The 13,332-nt window shown below is 40.3% G+C and overlaps 1 protein-coding gene across 1 annotated transcript in view; it reads right to left on the minus strand.

Moving 5' to 3' along the window:
- The window catches only part of GABRR3 (gamma-aminobutyric acid type A receptor subunit rho3), a 46,647-nt gene extending 39,301 nt beyond the window's left edge, over positions 1–7,346 (minus strand). Inside the window, exon 1 of the mRNA XM_043893050.1 lies at positions 7,222–7,346. Coding sequence (XP_043748985.1) covers positions 7,222–7,346 — 125 coding nt within the window. The remainder of the gene's footprint in view (positions 1–7,221) is intronic.
- Positions 7,347–13,332: the final 5,986 nt, after the last annotated feature.

Consider the following 13,332-nt stretch of genomic DNA (forward strand, 5'->3'; position numbering starts at 1 on the left):
ATTTTGTGTAGAAGACAAATGCATTTGATTTTAAACACAAGTCATTTTATCCTATGAATAATTGACACAGAGAACTATTTCTTCCAAGGATCTCTTAACTAGAAAACCTCTTTCAAGGAGCTAGAATGATCCATTGATTGAAAAAGTAATAGCAGCTAGGTTTTATTAAATGCCTATTGGGTTCCAGGCCCCCACCACATATTTTGTAAGTACTATATTCTTTGGCATGAATCTCAATTACCAGGTTTGCTGGGCTCCATGCCCAGAGTTTCTGATTCCATAGTTTTAGGGTATGAGAATTTGCATTTATAACAATTTCTCAGGAGAACTACCGGTCTGGAAAATAATAGACGTTTTATAAAAGCTAGCTGGTTGTTATTATTTTAAGAAAAACTGGAATATTACCTTGGGTGGAAATTCACGGAAATTTGTGAACTTCTTTAGTAATATAACACAACGGCAATCTCTAGTACTCTTTTCAAAAGCATAGCCCTCCAGAGATTGGAAGGGATGAATCTTAATTAAGAATCCCCAGAATACCCATCTCAGAAATTCCATCCAGAGGAACATAAAAATTTTAAAATAAAAAATAGAACATAGAAAAGCAAAGAGAGAATGCCCCTCCCCCAAATATCACCCTGTCCTTGTCTGGGAGTTGTGTTATTTAAAGATATTCTGTATGTTGTATCTTTTGCATGTAGCTTCCCTAATGGAGGAAAAAAATCCTAATAAATTTCCAGAATCGTAATCCTCAAAAAAAAAAATAAATAAAGAATCCCCAGAACAATGAACATGCAGCCTGCTGCTATGAAAGGCAAGAGGCTTCCCAGGTGGCAGAGTGCTTATGAATCTGCTTGCCAAGCAGGAGACAGGGTTCGATCCCTGGGTGGGGAAGATCCCCTGGAGTAGGAAATGGCAACCCGCTCCAATATTCCTGACTGGGAAATCCCCCGGACAGAGGAGCCTGGTGGGCTACAGTCCATGGGGTCGCAGGGTTGGACATGACTGAATGGGCATGCAAGGCACTCCTGGCGGTACCTGAAAGCACACTCACCTCTTCTTACCTGAGGGTTCTACGTATGTGTAGTGAGATGTCCTATGTTTACTTACTTTTGACTTTATACACCATCTATTTCTCAAAAAGGTTTATGTGGCTTAGACACCCTCTGAAATAATTTTGAAAACCTCACACATATTTAAGCAGTCATCTTCAATTTTTTCATCATAAAATTTAAAATTAAATATTGATAATTTAAAATAAAATTTATATTCCTCCTTTAAATGTATCCAATGAACCTGGAATACTCAAAATATGCATTTTAAAATACATGAATAAGCTCCTCTTTAAAAACCAGAAAGAATTTGTCTCTCTGAGACAAATTTCTCTCAAAGGAATTTGTCTCATTCCTCATTTTCTTGAAACTTGTCTTTCCATTTTATTTTCTTCATTGAATTTTATCACCTATCATACTTCTTTCCGAGAAGACATGTATATACACATTGAAATAAATTCTTTTGTAGCCTCTATGACTATTAAAAATGGAGCAAAACATAACTCATATAAATGTTGATAAATAATTATTAAAATTATGATTAAATTTTATCAGAGAAGTATTTCTTAATAAAGTGATGGTACATTTTCCCTATTTTGTGTATCTGTGTATGGATATTACTCATTGCACTTGTTATTTCTTGTCTTTTTTGATAAAGCCCTTCTAATAGATGTGAGGTTTTAATTTACATTTCCTTGATTCTATTTTTCACTTTTATAGATGAAAATATAGAAAAACTTTGTTCATGGACATGGAATTGGAAGAAATTTTCTTTCAGGACTATACCTTAAACAATTCCTTCTTACTTATTTTTCAAAATTCACATTGTGGCGTATCATCAAGAATTCTTTCTAATGATTTATAACCTAACAAGTTAAGTGGGTTCTTTCTTCAATATTGTTGAAAGCAAAAAAAAAAAAGAAAAACAGAAAAAAAGGAAAACACTCAGTTTGGAAAAGAATGTGTTATTTAAACTAAAGTCATCAGCTACCTTAACAACAACATCTGTAATGAATTTTTTTGTACTCAGGCGGGTTTTGTCCACCCATGTAACACACATGGTTAAGTTCAGAAAAAGGAAGAGGTGTGTGTGCTTTTTATTTTGCCAAATGGGACAGAGCAATCATTAAGGGGAGGCTGCAGAGAAGACTGCAGGCAAGTTTTCAGGAGGATCCATTTTAGGAAAGAGGTCAGAGGAAGTCAGAGATCCAGAAACAATTATTTTAAAACTTTTCATGCTCACATGTGCCTCTGAGAGCTTGCATGCAGCCTTAGGGGAGCATTATACTCTAGGAGCGTAAGTGCTCTATTTGAAGACCCCTGACTTGAAAAAAAAAGCATACAAGTAGAAAGGTTAATAAAATGAAGACAAATAGAACAGACAAAGGCAAGAGAAGCAAATGTGCTTAATAAGGGAGGTTAATTTATGATAGAGAACCAGATTTAGCTCAGAACTTTCTGGTCTGATTCCATATAAGAATCATTTGAAGCCCCTTTGTCTTTTGCCTTCTTCCCTTTCCTAAAAAAAATGATTCTGCTTTTAGTAGTTACTGAAAGAAAACTTTTGTATTCAACTGGAAAATTTTGCATGAAAATCTGAATTCTTCTTTTGAAAACTCAGGAAATCTAGCGACACCGGGCTGAAGTTCTCTTCCAAGAAAAAAGTCTTAACCCGGCCAGCCTCTGCCCCCAGAGGAACATTGAGCCTATCATTGCCTCAGTTTCTGCCAGTCACTTCTGTCTTAACTTGCATAGCAGTTTGAATTGGCAATCTCTAGGACACTCCTGGCTTCTACATTAGGGTCTCGATGTGCTAGTAAATGTCTGACAAGAGACTCCCCAGGAAAAAAAGCCCTGTTTGTAGTGTTTGCTGATTTCCATACTGTCATCCTAGCTGATTTCAAGCTATGGATATGACAGAGAAGTGTGTAGCCCATAGTATAGTACAATACAATATAATATAAGTTTTGTGTATGGTAGTATACTACAGTTTATACGATAATATAGTATTCTATATTAGTGTAATACACAATACTACTTATACAGTGGTATACTATAAAATATAGTTGTATACCACATAGTATACAACTACATAGTATGCACCACAGTATACTATAAACTAGTATATAGTATAGTATATAGTATATATAGTACTAGTATACCATATACAGTTACACTATACCATGTAGCATGTACTATACTACCCTGAGTGAAAGAGGAGGAGGGGATAACAGAGGATGAGATGGTTAGATGGCATCATCGACTCAGTGGACATGAATTTGAGCAAACTCCAGGAGACAGTGAAGGACAGGGAAGCCCGGTGTGCTGCAGTCCATGGGGTTGCAAAGAGCTGGACTTGACTCTTTGTCATTTAGTTGGACTGAACGACAACATAGCATAATATATTACAGTATAGTGTAGTATTTCTTCCAGACATAAGTAGATATAAATAGTGGAGAACAAAACACAATAGTAACATGTAGTAAAGTAGTTAGGAAGTGGTGAACTTTTAAGTATGTATTATTTTCATTAAAATAATTTGTTTAATTGTACGTTTATACAAGTTAATTTTTAATGAGTTTATTTTTAGCCGCCTTAAAATTTCACAACTGGCTCTTGCAAGCTGATTTGTACAGAAACTGGGCATTCTGCTGATTACTCTTAAGGCTGAGACAATATGTTCTTCTTAACTCCCAGCCCAAAACTGGTCATCACAGAAGGCACTCAATACAATTGCTGAGAGGATGAATAAATATTCAGTAAGTCTGGGTGCCTAAACCTCTTTGCATCAGTGGGGAGCCAGGTCTCTCCCCGAGGCCAAACAGGAACATTTTCCTGCGCCATATCTAATTTATTCACCAACTCCTCCTCTCCCCTACTTGGTTTTTAAGAAATAAAGGGATGAATCTTTGGATGAAAGATTTTTAAAGTATTTGGATTAAAAAGGGAGTCTTTGGGCAAAAAGTAAAATGATATTCTGAATGTAAATAGTTAATAGCCTATTTAAGGATAAAGGGCCTGACTGTAGGAAAAGTGGCTCAAAATAATGCACGTAAATGTGACCTAATGTGTACAAGTATACTTCCCAATTTTCAAAGAAAGATCAAGTCTTCTTTCCATGTTCATTCTATTAGTTCTCTTGCATTATGAGTTGGCACTAGTGACTCAATGGACGTGAGTTTGAGCAAGCTCCGGGAATTGGTGATGGACAGGGAAGCCTGGCATGCTGCAGTCCATGGGGTTGCAAAGAGTCAGACATGACTGATCGACTGAAATGAACTGAACTGAACTTATGACAGAGTGGATTATTAATTCATTACTTATTTAATTATTGATTATCAGATCATGCATGGGGTAAAGAACCTTACAGTGTTTATTCATATTCAGTCCAGTTCAGTCGCTCAGTCGTGTCCTACTCTTTGCGACCCCATGAATTGCAGCACACCAGGCCTCCCTGTCCATCACCAACTCCCGGAGTTTACTCAAACTCATGTCTATCGAGTTGGTGATGCCATCCCGCCATCTCATCCTCTGTCGTCCCCTTCTCCTCCTGCCCCCAATCCCTCCCAGCATCAGAGTCTTTTCCAATGAGTCAACTCTTCGCATGAGGTATACTAAGGTCTAAATTATCCTGGTTCCTTACTCTATAAACTATCTTACACAGTAATTTCAGTATTTTTGTCAAAAAGCCCTAAAATCTGCCTGAGAGGGTGCTGAGTGACTGCTCAGAAGCTGGCTGGCTGCGTTACTCTGTTCACTGGGGAAATGCAAGGCTTTCATCTTAAGTGGCTGCTTCTGAACCAGGGTGTATATTTTACGCCATCCCTAGAGTCCTAGAGGATTTTTCTTTGAAGAACAAAAGAGGTAGGTATAAATTTTAATGAATCCTATTGTGGCTTATGACTTAAGATATAGAGAAGTGAAAACAAACACTCTTGGCCCCATGGAGTAGAAAACCCAGGGTTCCTTCTTCATTTAACCAGAGTCTAAAAATGAGACACTTAACATAACAGAGAAATTCTCACACCACCACAGAGAAAGATGCTTTCTTCTTGTCCCTTAAATGACACCTAAAAAATACACATGGCAGATTTTTCTCCAGCAATTCTCCCACCAATAGTGGGCTGGTGAGACTGGTGAGTCCCTGTGACTATCTCCCTTCTTATCTACACATCCGCCAAACAAACTGGGCAAACCCCCTACGGTTTAAGTCACAGATGATATTTTAAGCAATCTCCATTTTGTTTCAAAATTAGATACAATATACTACTAAAACATACTAGATGTTATAAGCAGCCTGGAAAAAACACACAGCCTCACATTTCCTAAATATTGCTTGCCTAATTGCCTCGGGGAAGACAGAAAGTGTTTAAACAGGACAAGACTTCATAATCTGAGTGTGGGAGCCAAGTCTGGAAGGGAAGTATGGGAGATGGTTTTTGATTTCTCAGAGCAAAGCAGGATTCAGGACTCTAGTGACCGCTCCTCTCCACTCCTCCACAGTGCTTTTGTTTTTGGTCGTTAAACCTGAGGCTTCAGAAGGATTTATTACATTTTTATGTTCTCTTTCCTGATCTTACAGGGAGTGCTTCATAAATATCCAAAATGTGAGGGCAGTCTGGCTGAAACATATGTCACCAAGGTTGGCTTCTACCGGGTCTTTTTGGGAATCTTGCACCTGGTGAAAAGGAAAGACTTCCCCTAGGACAGGAGGTCATTCATTGGTTATTAAAGTTACCTGGATAGTGAAACAGATCACCAGCCCAGGTGGGATGCATGAGACAAGTGCTCGGGCCTGGTGCACTGGGAAGACCCAGAGGAATAGGGTGGAGAGGGAGGTGGGAGGGGGGATCGGGATGGGGAATACATGTAACTCCATGGCTGATTCATGTCAATGTATGACAAAACCCACTGCAATGTTGTGAAGTAATTAGCCTCCAACTAATAAAAATAAATGAAAAATAAATAAAGTTACCTGGGTCGTACTAGGCGTTGCGCTGGGCTGCATGCACGCTCAGCTGCTCACTTGTGTCTGATTCTTTGCGACCCCATGGACTGCAGCCCCCTGGCTCCTCTGTCTATGGGATTTCCCAGGCAAGAATACTGGAGTGGGTTGCCATTTCCTTCTCCAGGGAATCCTCCAGACCCATGGATCGAACTCTTATCTCCCGAGTCTCCTGCAGTGCAGGCAGATTTTTTACCCCTGAGTCACCAGGGAAGCATTACCTGTGTACTACGGTGACTAGTTGTTCTAGTTTGTCTGAGACTGAGGGGTTCCTGGGACTTCTAGCGCTAAAGAACACCACTGCTAAGTCGCTTCAGTTATGCCCGACTCTGTGCAACCCCATGGACGGTAGCCCACCAGGCTCCCCCATCCCTGGGATTCTCCAGGCAAGAACACTGGAGTGGGTTGCCATTTCCTTCTCCAATGTATGAAAGTGACAAGTGAAAGTGAAGTCGCTCAGTCGTGTCTGACTCTGAGCAACCCCATGGACTGCAGCCCACCAGGCTCTTCTGTCCATGGGATTCTCCAGGCAAGAGTACTGGAGTGGGGTGCCTTCTCTGAAAGACCACGGAGCCCCAGGCAAACCAGATGAGCTGGTCATTCTAGTAGAGCACTATGCCCCTTCACTAGCAGATTCAAACATACCCTGATTATTGATGATAGGATAATAATGACAATGTACTGATGCTCAGGATGATATTTCAAAGGCGATTTTCCAAATGGAAAACGAAACTTGAAAAACAACAACTAGCTTTGATGCCTTTCAGTACTGTCTCATCAATATACAGAACCATATACACTCTGCAAGTACTTGACATCAGAAATCGGTACTCAGACTAACCTCTACTCCAAAATTTTTGATGGAACGTTAAACTCAGGTCATTATTAATAATAAATGCATTGCTCATTGGAGAAATACAATCCCTGAGAGAAGACTCATACAAGAGCCCTTTAACTATTTTGAATAAAATTAAGCACGTAAATGCCAGCATGGGCCCTAGATTCTGTTCTTTCTATGATAACCAGAGGTGATATATTTTGATGAGTGAGCAGTCTCTCTAGAGACAATCACGGCCACACATGTGTGCTACCATTAAAGATATATTTCCCATAGGTCTGAGGTAGCTGGTGAGAGAAATTGGGACTATAATATGGATGTCTTACCGAGTCTGTTCCATTGAAGAGGAGCAGCGTGGGTGGGGCGTCTTGATTTCAGCAACAACAGAAGCATTTGGCATCAGTGTGATCCAGATGCAGGTGAAGAAAACCAACTGGGAAGCCAGGATCATCTCTTCCAAAAGAAAGCAATGTGGACGGATACAACCAATGCTGTTATCAATACTGCTTCTTCACGTGTCCTTTTAAAAGTAATTAGAGTGCCAGGTAAAAAGGTATCAAGGAAGAAAGACAGACATTGCTTTCAGGGCTGTGTCTTTGTTTTAGTAGGTTAAGTGGATTGACATCATTTAGAGGCAAACATCTGTCCGGATCACCAGCCATTCAAGAAAAACAAAGCAGATTTTTTCATTTTCAGTTTCCATCCTCCAGTCCCTCTTTGCAGGGAAGGTTCTTAGTGGGATGCTTGATCCCGGACTCAATAAACTCTCAGTGGCAATCGTAGGCAGACAAAGAAGTGAGGTTAGGCATTAAGTCCCCTTAATCCAACACAGTATCATTTGAATATATTTAGCGACTCAGCAAAATAATATGCTTAATGAGAACAAAGATGATTAGTTTAATCCAGAAAGGAATCTTTCCCTCTCCAAACATGTACAGATTGTCAGAGTACAAACAAAATTCAATGATTCATTTGTCAAATAAATAACTGTATTTTAAGATGATGGTTTATTCCATTGATATCAATCAAGTGGCTCAATTTAAGGTTTAAAATAAGAGAAGAAATTAGCCTTGGGCAGGGGGTAAGGAATTATGTTAAATGATGGCCACATAGGAGGCTAAAGATACTTTGCACATACTGAGAAGAAATAGTCCCTCTATAATGCAAAGTGCCAATGCAAGGGTATGATAGTGAAATTCAGTTTCGTCACCTGGAAAATAACAGGTGAGCAAGTCAGTGACAGCCGACTGTTTACTAGGATTGAAGAGGAACGCTATTTCCTTCCCAGGAATATAGTGTGAAGGAAATTCTTAAATTTCCTTAAATTAATTTGTCTCCTTGACACTGGCATAGCCTGTGTTATTGCTTGATTCTGTTTATTTTGACTTGTGTTTCCTCTTCTCTTAGCCCATGTATGAACACCTCCTATGTTTTTTGGGGCAAGTATTTCCTCTTTAAAATATGTGTTTAATATAAAATATTATAAATATTACAAATAAATAGAATAAAGTAATAAATCTTTACCTTTCTGTTCATCCCCTATTTAGTGTTTATCACTGTATACAGTTATGCTTTTATATATATTCATAAGTAATCTACTTTTTTTTGCACATTTCAGAAAACTTTATAAAAATGGTGTTAAATTCTACCTTTACCTCTGCAACATACTTTTTTCTCTAAATTATGCTTAGATTTACTGTGTCGATAGATGTCGTCCTAGTTAATTCATTTTTAAGTGCCATACAATACTTCAATGTGTGGATAATTAACATTTTACTTATTCTTTTGCTGATGAACATTATTTCTTATTTTCCTAAGATAAATAATCTATTGTAAGCAATTCTGTAGTGAATGTTGGTCAATATTTTCTTGTGTTCATACGTAACAGTTTCTTTAGGATAAATACCTAGGAGTAAAACCTCTAGGATGGACAATTTTCACATCTTCAAATTATAGGAGACTACCATAATGCTCACAATGGTTGCACCAATTTACAGCCTCGCTAACAGTGAATGAGAGCTCTCGTTTCTTAAAATCTTTTTTGACTTTAATGTAATCAGGTTTCTAAATGTTACCCAATCAATCTTTTAGGTTTAATTTTAATTTCCCTAATGGCTAAAGAAGTTTGAGCAATTTTTTTTCATGTATCTCTGGGCCAGTGAGCTTTCTTCTTCTGCAAAGAGCCAGTCAATAGAAGAAACGTGAGAAAAGTTGCTGGTCTTTTTGTTTTTGTTTTTTTCCCTCAAAGTGTATGTATTTTCTCTCTCTCTCTCTCTTTTTCTTTATTGGAGGATAATCGCTTTCCAGTGCTGTGGTGGTCTCTGCAGTACATCAACACAAATACTGGGCATTGCCCTGAGTAAACTATAATTAAAAAAGCCCCAAGCACCCCAGTGTTCATTGCAGCACTATTTACAACGGCCAGGATGTGGAAGCTCCTGCTCTGAAGCGGCTGTCACTTTGGCTGCTGAAGGATGCCATCATGGTCAAAGTTTGTGATCTCATGAGATCCAGGACCCTGGCTCTTGACCCTAGCACTCACAACTACCTGAGCCTCTCCTCTTTGTTAAGAACCATTATCTACATAAGTATTTCCCAAAGCAGTTCTTGGCTACACTGGAGATGTTTTGTGAAAAAAGCATTCTGTGCTAAGTGAATGTGGGAAACACTATAATTTGTGTGTGTGTGTGTGTGTGTGTGTGTGGCTGTGTAGCAGTCAAACTTGCTTGTTGACACTGATATTTGTATTTCATAGTGTTTTCATGTTATCATGAAATCTGTCCCTCCCCCACCCCCCAATTAAACACTGTAAAAACCATTTGGCGGGATGAATACAGCCCACTGGGCGTAATTTTCCAGCCCCAAGTCTAGGCTGGGGATTCACAGTTCACAGTGCTCGGGTCCTACAGCAACCAGGAGGATGTGATTTCAATGGTCTAGTCTCTGCTTATCTCACTAGATCTGTTTGAAACAGCGACACACCCGATTTCTCGCTCCCACTTGAAATCTTTTCTTCATCTGCCCTCTGGGTTCCTGGGCTTGCCTGTTTTTTCTTACATCTCGGTTATTCCTTCTCGGTTCTATTATTTGACCCCCCTCCCTCTATCAGATTTCACAGTACTCGAGCGGTCCTATGCTCAGTACTCTAGTCCTCCTTCCTATCCTCTTGTGATCTCAGCCAGTCTCAAGGTTTTGAGAACTATGCGTACGCATGTGTGGCTCAATCGTGTCTGACTCTTTGTGACCCCATGGTCTGTAGCCTGCCAGGGTCCTCTGTCCACGGGTTTCGCCAGTCAAGAGTATTGGAGTGGGTTGCCATTCCCTTCTCCAGGGGATCTTCCTGACCCAGGGATCGAACCCAGGTCTCCCGCATAGCAGGCAGATTCTTTACCATCTGAGCCACCAACTGCCTGCTGAATGGTTGTACTTGGACTTCTGATAAGTATCTCAAGCTCAACACGTCCAAAAGTAGGCTTGTTAATATCCCTCCCCGCCCCCAGCTCACCTACAGCCTTCTCTATCTCAGCGGATAACAACACAGTCCCTTCTTGACTCCTCTCCCTGACATTCCTTGTCCAATCCACCTTAAAAACACGTCCAGCATCCGAGGACTTCCCACTTGCTGCTCAGCTGCGCCCTGGCCTGTTAGCCACCTTCATCCTTTGCCTGAAGGTCTGCAGTGGTGCTCTGTCTCCTTGCCTTGGTTCAGTTACTTCTCAACACAGCAACCAGTGATCTTTTAAAAATAAAAGTCAGATCGAGCTACTCCTCTCTTCAAAACTCTGCCATGGCGCCTTTTCTTCTGCTTTAAAGTCTTTATGAAGGCTAGGTAATCTACAGCTCCCCATTCCTTCCGCCTTCCGGCTTCTCCACCGTCCGCTCCACCCACCCGGGCTGTTCCACACACTCTGGTCTCTTTGCTGTTCCTCCAACACCCCAGACACACTCACACGGCAGGGTCTTTGCACGGGTTGTCATCCTTGCCTGACCCACTCTACACACAAGAATCTATATGACAACTCCTTTAACATATTTAAATCAAATGTCAAATGTCATTTATCCAATGAAGCACACCCTAACCTCCATTAAAAAAAAACACACACACACAGTATGCTCCCTTTTCTCGAAAACTTGTTACCAGTCTACCATATACCCCACTTAACATGTCTTACACAAGTGACTTATTATATTTACTGTTCATTATTTGTCTAATCCTGCTAGAATGTAAGCTCTACAAGGAAGCATCCCGTGTCTGTTTTGTTTTGTGGGGTATCCTAAGCACTTCTAACCATTTTTGGCATATAATCAGTGCTTGATAAATATTTGCTGCATTAAAAGCATCAGTAAAAAGTCTGTTTAGTTCTGCTGAATTCAGAGTTTCCCAAACTTGGTTGACCTCAAATCTCCTTTAAAAAAAAAAAAAAATCCACCAGACCTCCTAACATTCCTCAAAAAAAAAAAAAAAAAAAAAAGTGCTCCTCCAGAGCACTCAGCTGGGAAATCCTGATTTAGCTTTATCTGTGCTTCACATGCCCTCTTTATCAAAAGTCGAGGTCCCAGCATCTTGAGACTCCTTTTGTACAATTTTACTTGCTTGCTTATTTTGTTTATTTTTGGCTGCGATGGTCTTCATTGCTGCTCTGGCTTTTCCCTAGCTGCAGTGAGCGCGGCTTCTCCTTGTGGCGGCTTCTCTTGGGGGGCAGGGTCTCGAGGCAAGTGGGTTTCAGCAGCTGCAGCATGGGAACTCGGTAGACGCTCAGACGTGGGCTTAGCTGCTCCTTGGCAAGTGTGATCTTCCTGGACCAGGGATCGAACCTGTGTCCCGTTCACTGGCAGGAGAATTCTTAACCACTGCACCACCAGTGAAGTCCCTATTTTTGATGACTGCTAAACTTTTAAGTTCATAATGAAACACTGGTAGCCAATGAAGGGCAAGCAAGGCACTGCGCTTGTGCTCATTCAGTTATATCCAACTCCGTGACTCACTGGACTATCGCCCGCCAGAATCCTCTGTCCGTGGGATTTTTCGGGCAAGAATTCTAGAGTGGGTTGCCAATACCTTCTCCGGGGATCTTCCCGACCCAGGAATTGAACTGCAGTCTCCTGTGTCTCCTGCACTGCAAGTGGATTCTTTACCTGCTGAGCCGTTGGGGAGCCACTAACGGGATTTCTTAAAGCAGTGCTTCGTCTTAAAGAAATGAAGCGCTAAAGCAGAACTCACCCACCTGTCAGGTCAGACTGCAGCTTGTGGGGGGCACGTGTTTGTCATAAATATCTGCCAGGTCACATACCGCCTCACCACCACTTAATCATATCAGGGTGCGCCTCGGGCCCTCCTCCACACTGCAGAAATGACGCAAATCCATCTGACCTCTTTATTAAATCATCCTTGCTAAAACAACTCCGCGTATCAACATCAACATTAAGGGAGACATAAAAACAGTTCAAATGCTGTCAGTCTGAATTTGAGTTTGCATAAAAATAAAAATGAGGCGATGGCCTAGGCTACAAAGAGTCGGCCTACAGAAGGTCTTAGGGTTTCAATTCAATTACAGCAAAACATCTGTCTCTGTTGTTGTTGAATCTGCTCCTTATCCCTCTAGTGCTTTCTTTGCCAACCCAGTAAGCCTCTTAAGGAAAAAAAAAAAAAAACAACAACAACAAAATAGAAAACCACATCTGTCAACATTAGAAAGAGGTAACTACCAGGGAACAAAATTAATCACAAGGTCAGTAGAGACGTTGGTAATGGTTTAAGCTCCCCTCACATGTATCGCCTCCTGTTCACTCTGCGTCCGTTCTGATGATGCCAGCTAGTTTCCATTCCTTTGGCAAGATGCCAAAGAGAACACTCGGATAGCGTGGCTGTGTCATCGTTATTCATCTCGGGGTATGCAGCTATTTTGCTTACAAATAGAAAACACAAGGAAAGCGGAAGTCTTATTTATATTGAATCAAGAACATCTGACAACAACAATAAAAAATTCCAGACCCCCAGAAATTCCCCACTGTGTCTGCATGATGCCAGGTAGGCAAAGTATCTTGAGCAGGAAACTAGTTATACAGTATGATATGGAAAGGCTGTTGGAGATCATTTATCCAAATCTTTCCCTTTTTTATATATGAGGAAACTAAGGCTGCAGAGATTAAGTACACAATTTTGCTTTTTTTTTTTTTAATGTTTTTGTGCCATTTTTATTTTTTTCAATTATTTTTATTAGTTGGAAGCTAATTACTTTGCAATATTGTAGTGGTTTTTGCCATGCATCGACATGAATCAGCCATGGATTTACATGTGTTTGCTTTTGCTTTATTTTTCTTCGGAACATTGGAAATACTGATGTTTTATAATATAACATGGCTATGCCAAGAGCAGCCACTAGGTGGCACTTATTCCTAAAAAAAAAAATTGCTCGCTCAGGAATAGTGGCGTCTCT

The sequence above is a fragment of the Cervus elaphus genome, chromosome 31, assembly GCF_910594005.1.
Source record: "Cervus elaphus chromosome 31, mCerEla1.1, whole genome shotgun sequence".
Taxonomy (NCBI): domain Eukaryota; kingdom Metazoa; phylum Chordata; class Mammalia; order Artiodactyla; family Cervidae; genus Cervus; species Cervus elaphus.